The sequence below is a fragment of the Agelaius tricolor genome, unplaced genomic scaffold (genome assembly GCF_023055355.1).
Source record: "Agelaius tricolor isolate 1412-34295 unplaced genomic scaffold, bAgeTri1.0.p SCAF_8, whole genome shotgun sequence".
Taxonomy (NCBI): domain Eukaryota; kingdom Metazoa; phylum Chordata; class Aves; order Passeriformes; family Icteridae; genus Agelaius; species Agelaius tricolor.
The window spans coordinates 40,801,578-40,814,439 of record NW_027269268.1 but is presented as its reverse complement, the minus strand read 5'-3'; the positions used below and the strand labels follow the sequence as shown (position 1 = coordinate 40,814,439).

Here is a 12,862-nt window from a genome sequence, read left to right as displayed (position 1 = left end):
TAGCCCGTCCCTCCTCCTTTATACAGCACACAATGATGCTTGAAACACATCACTTTTCCCAGAGGAAGCACATGCCAATTTTCTAATTAAAGACTTCAATAAAATACAAGAATCCTAGATTCCTGCATCCAGAGCTGCCACAGACAGACTCCATCCCCCTCTCAGACAGCTCCTTGTGCTGCCTGGCTACCAACAAGGACCATGCTACTGGCACAGGGCACCATATTTTCAATTTCTCTACCTTCTGTTGAAAAGCAAACACAATGGACAACCAGACCAGGAATCACTGAGTTGATACATATGTCTCAGTATAAGTGGGAGAACACTGCTAAGTTGTGAGTAAAACACTAAAAAATATTCTACTCTGGTGAAAAGCTAACAACAATTAGAATATTATCATTACTGGGAATAATAACATGGTTAAATTGTTGGTTCTTCAGGACAGCACTTAACTTGGTAGAAGATCTGTCATAGCAATTCATTAAGGGTTTCAACTTGCTTACTTTTTAAAAGAACTCCCAGCCTCAATTGTAGACATTGAACATTCTTACAGATCTAGATTAAAATACTTTTACCATTATCACAGATATAGATTAAAATACTTTTACTACTATAATGTGTTTAACAAAGAGTAGTGCCAACTCTCTAAGGATCACAATAATACAAATAATGTTATTACTTGAATGGCTTTTATTGATGTTTTTCAATCTTGTCATGTAACTTTCAGAGCTAGAAGAGACAGACAGAAAATGTCATTGCAAACAAAGAATAGTACATGACCAATTTGTCTTTGCCATCTAATGACTTTTTTGCATCCTGTTGTCTATGGGAAGTTTTTAAAAAGCTCAATAGACAGTTTCTTCAAAAAGTCACAGTTAAAAAAAAAAATGAAGTGCTTTCTCTATTTCATGTGTAAGGGCAAAATGAAAGTGAAATATGGACCTGGAAAGAAGAAGAAAAATAAGAGGAAGATTTCACATATTTGCATAGCAGAATCTTTTAAAGGGCATCTGACCTGGAAGTACTTCTGACATGGCTCGCGTGACGTCAGCAATGCATCAGGAAATAGATTATAATTTGAAATCTGAAAAGAGGGACCATTTAAGAATTAAAACCAAAGGAAAACACAAAAGAAAAATACCACATTTTAGAAGCTCCTGAGAGATGTTAAGCATTCTAAATAAAGCTCACAGCATAACAGTGAGGATTTTCTGAGTTTTTAATGATAATTGACAGTCAATAAAATATGGGCGAGGCTAATCTGCAGCAACATGAACATGTAATATAAAAATAACTATTATATTTTTGTTAATGTACAACTTTACTAGGGCACAAATTCAAAAATATTCTCCAGCTTTAGTCAACATACTGTAGCAAAAACTTAAATAATACAAGGTTTTACCAATTACCTGATTACAGCTTACTCAGGAAACCACAGCAGTAAATTGGTAAAAGAAAACACAGCAGTAAGGCCGTTCACAAGAAATTTTGCAGAATGAGATCTAGCATATGAAACTAAGAAGCACAGGGTTGATCTCACAGGGGGGAATCATAAAAAGAAAATCAGGCAGTAAATTCCAGTATGGGACCCTTTCCTGGCCACCTTCTCATAAATAAACCATTTTGCCCTAAAGTCTCTGGTTTGGATATGAATGACAAACACAGTGAGAGACAAGGTACTTATGAAAATTTTTGCCACTGCATGTAGGAAACATAGGTAAAAAATAATACAAATCTTTCCAAAAAGCAGATTTCTCTTTGGCAAGGATATGTCTTGAGTACAAAATATTTAATGACAACTTCATGCCATGGGGCTACAGCCACAGGTCTTATACACTTGGGCTTTAGTTTAAGTCTAAGCAGCTGTAGAGAACACCTTCATTCCACAATGACTGCAGCCCAACACCAGCTAACTCCCTTCACTTCAAAAGGGTGAATTCCAATGTTAAAACATTCATTCTAAAACTATGACCAGCTAAATGGTAATAGTTAAACAGATGTCAGCCAAAAGCATCCTAATAAACTCCAGATTTACATTATTAGCTAAAATCAGAATCAAGACTAGAAGCTTTCTTAGTATCAAATATAATCTGATTCTTCTTACACAGATATCTACACAAATTCCAGTCAACACCTAACACTTTCAGAATGGAAAAGGAAAGAAAATATTCATTTGAAGTGCTGTGGTAGATCAGAGACTACAGCCAATGATTTTCTTCTTGGTGGTCCCTCTGGCAGTGACATCTTAGCTGGACTGAGCTTGGAAGCTGGAAAGAGAAAGCTCAGCAAAGCCAGGAAAACGAATTATGATGGTGGGCAGAGCAGTTTGGGGAATGCAAGAGCAGGAAAGAAGCAGGGCTGCCAGCACCTTACACATGGTACTCTCAAATCTGTCTGCAGATGACTCCACACAAATCTCTGAGTTGCTGAGGGTGGGAAGGATCTCTCCAGACCATCAAATACAACACTCCTGCCCAAGCAGGTAATCACTGCTGCCCTCTCTACCCCACCCTGGATCTGTCCTCACATCAGAATAAAATTGCCACTTCAACCTGATTGCTAAATGCAGCTTCTCCCATTTCCAGCTATTTCCTGCTTCACCTAGTCCTACTGAAATCACCATCTGGTAACTGCTTTCTGTCCTGGCTCCTCCATCCCCAAGAGGCACCCTGCCAGTCCCTGCTGCCACAATAATGACATTCCCCTTTTTAGAGCTAATCATGCTGCCAACCAACTGCAACAGCCTAGCAGCAGTGCTGTTCCTGTTCTAGTGGTGCTCTTACTAATGAGAATCCATAAAGCTGATCTGTCTTTATGTAGTGTAATTGAGGAAAAAAAACTTCAGATCCTCAATGAGTTGTAGCACTCAAGTTGAATATGTCTCCTCATTTACCATTTTTTCCTTCCCCTTTCCCACAAAGCCAGTCAAACACTCATCCAGAAAAAAATCCAAGACAAGATGCTTCTCAGAATCAGATTCTAACAGATACAAAGAAAAAAGAAAAATAATAAAAAATATTAATGACAAAAAGAAACTGGCTAAATCCACTGTTCCTGTACTTTTCTATTATTAAGATAGATACATCTAAATAATCAGTGTATATTTGACTACCTGACTGAAACTTTATATTGCAGAGAACATGGGTCATCTTGTGCTTCTACAGTACTCTTAAATCAAGTAACCACTTTAAGAAAGAAAGAGCAATTCTTTAATTTATATAAGGTATTGCCATGACATGTCATAAAGACTAATCCTGCATTTATGAGGGAAAAAAACAAGATGACATGCTAAGTCTTTTCCAAATTCAATTCTTTCCCTTTAATTAGATTCTCCCCTATGTGTAGAGTGGAACAGTCTGGTAGGCAAAACCAGTGTTGTCACAGCAAGAAGATGGAGTAGGTTTTATCTGCTAGCTACTTGTGAACACAGATAACAAGACCTGTCATTGGATCTATAAGTTCACAGCAACATTTGCTAAGTAAATGGTTATAATTGTTTCTAATCCCATTGTTTAAATTAAACTGCAGAGCCCTAAAATTCTGCTTTTTTTATTTTCATGTAAATTATTCAATCTCTAAATAAAGATCACACCTCGGACTTATCTGCTAATTTACAAATATCCTTACTTTAATGTAAGTGCTTAACACAGGACACAAGCATAAACAAACATCATTCTCCTTAAACAGAAACACAGACTCAGAAATTGTAACCTGAATTTCTGCAATTGAGATGACCAATGAGGCAAGAAGGATTTCTGTATTCTGCAGCTTTAATCTCAAGTGCCATCCAAAAATAACTCTCACCAAGCCTGAAGGTAAACAGTGTGTAATCAAAGCTGATGAGAAATACCAAAACTAAAGCAAAATGTCTTATGAAACAGAAAGTTAGGATAAGCTGTCTCAGTGAAAAAATGTAGCCAAAATGTTTTGTAGGACAGGCAGCCTATCCATATGCTTGAAAGGAATCAAGGGCCACAGATTTCCCACATAAAATGACTTTGACTGATTCAGACTGATTTCAAACCAGGGATTTTTCAGCTCCACATAAATTTAACATTGATCAGTTTCTAAATCAGGAAACAGAGCCACTCAAAAGATGATCTATTCCTTACCAGGCTTAAGGAAACCCACAAGGTCCAGGACCAGCTTTGCAAAACGGCACTGGACCAATCCCAAGCTCTTTGATCAGGTGACACAGGCACCAAAAGCAGGAAGGATATAAAGCACAGGTCACAGCACTAGTTAGAAAAGTAGGTAGAATGTTAACTGAGACCCTGTCAGGTGGAATGGTTAAGGCTCCAGCATAGACGCTGTGCTGGGGGAAAAAAAAAATTAAACAGATTATTACCAGCAACCACCTCCCACACACCTTGTCTGTGGCCCTGCTATTTGGAGCTTGCAAACACTCTCTGTTCCTGCAAAGCCCAGAAACAAGGCTGCATATTCCTGAGCACAATCTGCCTCTCCAAGAACAACTAACTGCATGCACATGAAGACATTTCAGTTTCCCTTTTTAAACTAATTTATTTTCAATTTCGGATGGGCTGGCATCATGATTTCACTTGCCACACCTTCAAATGCCCTCTGAAGCACATATTACAAATTTATGGCTAGTTACACATTAAACTTTTATCAAACAAGGTTATCCAGAAATGTTTTTATCCTCAGATTACCCAGACTGGTAGCAATAGTTTTGAGCCACCTATTTTTACTGCCTCATAGTTGAGATCTTAGAACACATTTGAAAGAGCATTCTACAGCAAAAAATTTTTCATCTTTACTGTAAAGTTATACTTGATACTTGTAGTATCAAATTAGGCTCTAGAGATAAAAATTTGAAAATTAAAAAATGGAAAATAATCTATATGGAAATAAAGAATAAAAGTGTGTTTCTATCTAAAGTATCAATATAAAGAACACATCTAATTTCATTAATTCCTAAGTGTTTGCAAATAATTTCAAATTGCTAACAGTAAGTTAGTAACCACTTCCTTAGACCAGTAAGTAAAAATAAAAAGCTCAAGACTCAGACACAGAAAAGAGCATTAGAGGGCCAGCTTTTGCACAATGAGACTATGGGGGCTCTCAAGAACAGCAAATTAAGATTTTGCTTGTTGAAAAGATTGTTTGTGTTCCATGTACATTAGAAACATTTTGTATCTCACCTAGGTAAGGTTAGCATATATGCACACTTTTAACTACATCTGCTAAACTGCCTGAAAATTGGACTACATATTCCTTGCCTCCAGTAGAGGAACAGAGCTCAGGTACATCAAACCAAAAAGGTCTCTATATTTCCAGTCTGTTTTTTGATCAAAGGTTGAACTAAAATAAGGCTCATTGTGCAAACATCTCAGCAAGGCTGAAAGTTCCCTGCAAAGCTTCGTGTTGTCTTCAACCAAACTTCAATGGGACAAATCAGAAATATTTCTAAACATTTCTAAATATACAACGTACAATATTTCTAAATATTTCTCAACATACAACATACTGATGCAGCCAGTAGAGCTCCCTGAGAAGGCTCTGCCCATAGTGCTCATGTACAAAAACAAACCATGTGCTCAAAAATTAAATCAAACTATTGTATTTGCTTTATGATCCCCCATAAACTAAGCTGATCAATCCATAATAAAGTGGAAGGAGAACACAACAGAAAAGCAGCTGCACTTACTGGCATTTATATTAATTACACCGAAGTGTGGCTGAAAGCAGATTCAGTTTCAACAAACTTGGCTAGAGAAGACATTGAACAAGAGGAACAGAACAAACTACCATATTACTGGCCTGAACTGCAACATGGAATCTTGAGTTCTTGACATGCTAGCCAAAAACTCTGTTCTTCCTTCTTATCTACAAACTCACAGATGCCCACAAGTTATTGAATACTGAAGGAACTAGAGTTTCTGCGAAAGGGGACAAACACAATAGCAAATCTGCTACTGTGGTGGCTCTCCATGACCATATGCAACCCCAAGTGGAATTAGAAGGAAACCTTCAGCATCTGTCTCTGACTTCCCTGTGAAGAAGAAATTGACTGTCAGGATCCTGAGATAGGGCTACTATTTAATCATGCTAAGAAGTAAATGCATAAGTGGCGACAGGCATTCAGAGCACTACACAGTCCCTAAAGAAAGCTTTTCATCTGCAGGTTCTGAGTCAGCTCTTATGTGCCAACAAGAGCATGTGCTTTAGAGCTTCAGCAGGATCACTCAAGAGGAACATGCCACACAGCTTCCTAGGAAAGGCAGAAACCAGAGACACTTTAATGAAGACAGTAACATATGTCATTGTGTACTTCTGCAATTTCCACTCCATCAGTCATCTGTATTCCTGCCTTCTCCTCGGCTATTATGTGGAGCTCTTAAACTTAACAGAAAAGTGTCACCTGCCCAAGCATGATCTGAGCAGTGCTAAAGCTTGAATCTCATTTACACCAAGATGTCTTTGTCTGGAAAGAAAAGGTCAGGAGATACAGGGCAGGATTTTGCAGATGTAGAATTTTACTTCTACCAAGAGTTGCACAGAGCACACACTCCTCCTCCTTGGGATTAGGTGCCTCTTTGAGTCAGTACTCTGTTATTCTAGGAGCAGCTCCAAGCCCACAGAGCCACACCATGATACATTTTTACACCAACTCATCTTGTGCTAATGATAGCAATGTAATTGTCAGCACTGGCTGCAAGACTGGAAGTTTGGGGCTCATTCAGGGGTTTGCTGCTATTTATAATGTCACCATTCTCACATTTGTTTCTTTATCTCACTGCAGTGAAGCTAAGGTTTTCCAGCAGTTTCATGAAACAACAGCTCCCTTGCAAGCTCAGTGCAATGAAAAGCACAGTTGGGCATTCCTTGGGAAGCTGACAGAGACAGAGGCAGAGCAGAAATTTGAGTGTTCCTCAAGGGAAATCAAAACCTAAGTTTATAAAATCAACCCTGCTCTTTCTGCCCTCAAGCACTTTGAATTCTTTATAAGAGCAGCTTTATCATGGAGCAGATGATTATAAAGAACCAAGACTCAAACCTCTCCCATCTGCAGCCAGGGGAGTGCCATCTCATGGGGAATATTTCCTTTCACTGTCATTCTTGATTTATGATGCTTCAGAAAACTGGCATTTCCCAAAAAAAGTTTGCTTGGGACAAAAAAGACACGCTCCAGCAGAAGTTTCTGAGTCAGCTCTAATTATTATATTGCAGAATCATATTAAAAAAAATCATTCCATATGGACATTAGTCTGAGTCACAAATAGGTCAAAAATCCTGAAATCCACCTCTACCTGCCACAAATCAAGAGGATGACTTTAAAGTGGGACATGTGGCACTGCTGTCTGTGGGCAGAGAGGGCTGGTCTTGCAGTTCCAGGTGCAAGCAGGTCCCTTCCTGCCAGTGCAAGCTGATGTGCCACTGCAGGACTGAGCCTCCACCCCTGAACACTCCAAAGGTCAGCAAGGGCTGAAAACTACCACCCACACATTTCTGTACTTTCTCACTTCCAATGTTCTCTGAAAAAGTGGGCTTTTTTTATTTATTTAAAGTGTCTCACATTTATATTATGTGAGACCTTTATATTAAACATCTCAAACTCTGCATTTTTAATTTTTGTTACTATTAGTATTTTTGTTGTTGTTGCTCCTGCTGTTTAAGCCCTTTGGGAACACTGAATGCCAGCAGGAAGGCACTAAAGTCAAACCCCTCAAAACACTTGGTCAGATTTCAATGCCATGCAGAAATCTACAACTAACTAAAATAAATGAGTTGTTATGCTGTGGACAGGCTATGCATGGACAAGCCCTTTAAAAAGGTTTTTTCCAGGCATACAAAACTCTTAATGCACAGAAAAAATTATAGTATGAAATCAAATTTGAGTCTGAACCATGTTTTCACAAGAGCTGCTGCAGCCAATGCAGAAAAGTGGAGTTTGTGACCAAGAATTAGAAAAATATAAATAAGAAAATCTCAGGAGAATTTAATGAAAGAAGTCTGTTTACAAAACCTAGCTTCTCAGTAGGTGGAGACTGTACATCCATCCTTAGTATGTTTTCACAAGAAAAATACAGAAAAGAAAGAAAACCCAACAAAATAGCACATGAGGGAGTGTTCAATCAGCACAAGCAGCATTAGACAGTGCCAGGGACACGCCTAAGACTGTTTTGCTTGCTGACAATAATCAAGGGAGATCATTGCTCTCTAATTACACTTTTTAAAAGTCTAAACCTGCAGGCACCTGTTAAATTCACAGCTCTCCATTTGACAATTTAAACACCTTGCTGGTTTTTATACCTTTAGCACCTGTATAGGAAATGCACTTCCTAGCATTGGGCTTCAAATAAGCCATTTTCTATTTAAGCTGTTATGTGTTTCCACAACTATAAAACCCTTTGTTATTCTCATAAGACCACACACTAGTCTATCCAATAAGTTTGTGAAATCCTTCAACAAAACAGTCAATGCCATAAATGGATGAAATGTTACCTTACCACCTAAAAGGCGATACAGCTGCTATACTCCACACAGCCCAAATTCTTCCCTTCACAGATTTATTTAGGTATAGGTATATGTACAGACAGAAGGTAAAGTCAGGGACTAAAGCTTAAGGCAGCACCAAGCCCTTGATGCACAACATTAAGATTGCAACAACAGTAAACATGAAATACAATAACTGGGAAGGTGCAATTACTCATTATTTATGCAAAAAACACAAAAGCAAAGTCCTGTGTTTTACCAGCACTTCCAGCAAGATCTAATCTGTTATCAGAGATTTCATTATGATCCACATTTCCCAAATATCGGGCAATTTCAATACCACTATTGCTGGATGTACAAAACATGTTATGTTAAGCACCAGAAAGCTACATAAATCATGTAGTAACAAAACCAAAAAACAAAGAAAGTTTCCTGGCTTAGAAACCTTGACGGTTAAAGAAAGGGGAAACTTAGCTTAACAAAAGCACAAAGCAGACATGACAGTAAGTGTTTTGATATCTCTGTCCTCAAACTGAGGGAGTTCTGGTGCCAATTGATTCTGACACAAGTTTTGGCCCTGGCAGATGATGGGAGCCCCAGCCTTTCCCCAAGTAAACAATTCTACTTCTTCATGCCTAAAACTGTTCAACTAGACAACAGGAACAGCATTTCAGGCTCTTCTGGTAAGAATGTAATGCCTATCACTTGTTCTGTCTAAGCAGGAATGGATTTGATACTTCTACTAGAATTTTTTAAACATCTGAGCTTTAAGCCTGGGCAAGGGACATGAATATCATGTCCGGCAGTACTCCGAGAGGCCACGTTTGACAGCTACTGCCCAGAACTAATGTCCAGTGATTCAAACAAATCAGTCCAACTCTACTACAGCACTGGACCACCAAACATCTGTCAAAACTGTAACAATCATTTATTTCCTCCATTGTGGTATAGACAATATCCCTCAAACAAGTCTTTGGACACAGTATCTAAGCTGGCTCTTATGCACCTTTTTAATGTGTATCCACAGCAGAAAGTAACCATGCTTTACTGCTTCCTAGGGTTTAGCCCTGCGGTTAGGCAAAACCCCAAATGTCAGGTTCTAAATGCAGGATCTCACCATGCAGTTCCTCATGTCCAATGGCAAAGCCACCACAGAAGTCCCTGTCCTGCCACAGCTGTCAGCTCTCACTGCAGCTTACCACTTGAATCAGGCAATGCAAGTATGTGTGGAGCCAGATGCCTGAAGTGGCTGGGGATTTTAAACAAGTCTTTTAAGGAACAGAAAGAATGTTACAGAAGTGAGAGCTTATCAAGCTGGCTTTGATGCCAAGAAAAGTCTTGTGGGATGGTGTTCTTTTGCTACAGCAGAAGGAGGAGTAAATACAAAAGTTAACCTACCACAAGGTCACCTCAGTAGCCTGAGGGATCAACAGAAAGTGCACAAGAAACAGCAGCAGACTTCTGGAGGTGGGGTGCTACCCCACAGCTCTCCAGGGAGGTCACATCAGCTCACTTCCCATTGTCTGTGCTGTGGAACCACTGAAGTGTGGGTGCTGGTGGAAGGAGGGAGGTGATAAAATTCTAGGAGCTCCTTTTTTGTACTTCTACAGAAGACAAACTCCAGTAAGGGATGATGTAATACAATCCAATAGGATACAATTCAGAGGAAAGAAACAATAATATTGAATAATATTAAACTCAAGAATATAAATAATCTGAACTGGGGATGTTAGCTGCAGTTGTAAGCAGTTGAAGCTACAGTGCACAGCGACATTTTAGGTTGAGCTCAAGTAGCTTGTTAATTTGAAGGTATCTGGTATTAAAAGCTTGAGATAGATGGGAAGAGGAATAGCAGCCAACCTTAGAACTCTATAATAAATGAAGCTGGAGACCTTGAACACAAACCACAGCACAAACCACTGCACATTGCAGTAGATCTGGTCAAGTCACCCAGCAAGCCACTTTTTAAAGTTCTAGAAAATACCTTTGCAGTTTAAACAGAAATCAATATACTTACCATTTGGGTACACACACAGAAGGTCTGGCATCAATGAAAATAAGTCAGCATTCTTTATAAATACTATTTGAAAATTTATAGGCTTAGCAGCCTTGGAAAGCAACAAAGCAACAACAAAATGAGAGGAGTGCATACGTACATGAGCTGCTTGGCCGATAGTGAGCCCCTGGGTAGCGCCTGCCCATAGTGCCCTCAGCACATTCCCACTCTGGCAGCTGCTCCCAAAGTGCAGATCCAAGTTCTTACTGAGGAAGAAGAAAAAAAAAGTGAAGATTTAGTACAACAGCTGTATCTTTTTCATTAAAATGCTAATGATCCCTACAAATTCCAGGATAACTACATCTATAAATTATTCAGTCATGATGTCAGAGGAGACGAACTGTTGTGCTATACATGCAGCACAAATTTATTATTGGTGGTTGGCCTCCATTAATAAGCACACATAAATTTTGAGACACAAAGAAATCTCAGGTCATACAGTAGCTTCTTTTGGTCCATTACAGAGAACAACAAACACTGCAAGAATGAGCTTGCTACTGGCTTTTAATAGAGATAGCCAGTAGGTGAGATTTAAAAACAATGTTTGTCTTAAATTCTGTGAAGCAATCATTAAGCAATCATTTATGAACTCTTTACTAAAGAAGCAAAATTTATCCTTGCTACATAACACTGACTGCTTTGTTCTCTTCTATCCAGCAGTGTTTTCACAGGAATGCAGGCTATTAACCCATGTATCAATATTCTTGCACCATGAAAACCCTAAGCAAACAAAAAATTGCATGGCACATCTTACAGTCAGTGTGGAATAACAAATCCAAAGTCTTAATTGAAGTGCTACTGAAGCTGTCATATCACCCGTATGAAATGTTTTATTCTAAAACCAAGTCCCATTGTTTTTTTCTTTGGTGTAAGATTTTGTACCAAAATATGACTTTGAGTTCTTTTCAGCTTTACTTTTTTCTTAGCTTACCTGAATAGCCTTCATATTCCCAAATGTCTATCAATATATATTGAATGTTAATTGCATCATTTGTTAAAATACATTCCCTCTTATTTCATTTACTCCCTTGCTGGAAACACCAGGAAAAGCAGCAAATTCTGAGGAGTGTTTTTCCTTATTCATTAAGGATTTTTAATGTCTCGGGCTGCAGTTACAAGCACAAACTTGTTCTATCCAGGAAATAAAGAGAAATATCAGGACATAGACAAAATAGCAGTGCACTGAAACTGGGAGATCTCCCCAAATCTTCAGGTATGTCAGTTCCCTTACTGAACACAATGCTAGCTTATTCCTGAATTACATAAGCCTTTATATATACTGGCATCCATGCAATTCTCTGGTGAGCTGGTCTGGGAGCCAACACAGCTGAAAACTCCATATACAGACATATTTTCAGTCACATTAGGCTCCTGAAATGGGTGATGGTGGTTGCACAAGTATTGGTGGCTAGTGAGAGCAAGTGGAAAGAATAGGACCATGGCAGCCTGAGCTAAAAATGACTTTAAATGCAATGGCATAACATTGCTACAGCCTTTGTAGATTACTTCTGAATAGACACCTATAAGACTGCACACCTGACAGTCCAAACAAGAGGTAAAGATCTCCACTGTTTTCCAAATCAGTGCTGACAAAGCATGTCCTGTTCAGCTCCCCTCAATGGGGAAAGTTCAGTGAATCAATGAGACAGTATTCTCTTGTCACTAAAAGAATTCTGCCTGTTAAGAAGAAAAGGAAGTGGTATGCAGTAAAATTAACATTCATTCAAAAAACCCTGCATTTCTTGTGCAGGACAATATGGGACAACTCCTTGCCATGGGTCAAACAGACCTTTACAAGTTTTTTTGATGGCCTACTAGCTCAACTCATTGTAAAGTTGTGCAAGGAACAAACCTGCAGATGGTTGCTTCCCCTTTCCTATTTTATAGGAATAAAACTAAAAATACATATTTATCAGTTGAAAAAAATTAAGTCTCTCCTCACTCTAAATGGATCAAATTCATAACAAAATACAACAGAACAGTCTTCAGCTGTGCAAGGATTAGAAAAGAAAATGACTGAGGGGAAAACAGACTGTAACAAGAATAGAGTATTTACCATTCTTTTCCATAGCTTGTGAAAGAGTTTGATCAGTATGTATGGAGCTGCAAGATTATTCATTTGTCAAAAATGCATTGTTGTCTTTCTAAAGGTATACACTTTCCCTAAGCAATCTCACTAAATTATATCAAATGTCTACAGTAGAGACAGGCTTCTCCTTCAGTACCACACCTTTGAAGGGGGCCTTTGCACCATACCATAAGAAAAAATCCTAACAAATAAGAATTAAGACTCCCAAACCTTACAATCATGCTCTCAAACAGCTGAAATAAAGTACAGTATGGTCT

At 38.6% G+C, this 12,862-nt stretch overlaps 1 protein-coding gene across 11 annotated transcripts in view; it reads right to left on the bottom strand.

The window, feature by feature from the left end:
• The window catches only part of APBB2 (amyloid beta precursor protein binding family B member 2), a 164,377-nt gene that overhangs the window by 92,142 nt on the left and 59,373 nt on the right, over window positions 1–12,862 (bottom strand). For 6 of the 11 annotated variants that reach the window (XM_071432485.1, XM_071432489.1, XM_071432492.1 and 3 more), the window contains exon 3: window positions 10,617–10,722. In XM_071432485.1, the coding sequence (XP_071288586.1) occupies window positions 10,617–10,662 (46 nt within the window). In that variant the 5' untranslated portion in view covers window positions 10,663–10,722. Of the gene's footprint in view, window positions 1–1,015; window positions 1,085–10,616; window positions 10,723–12,862 lie in introns of all 11 variants that reach the window. The other 5 variants (XM_071432490.1, XM_071432493.1, XM_071432491.1 and 2 more) reach the window with 1 other exon arrangement.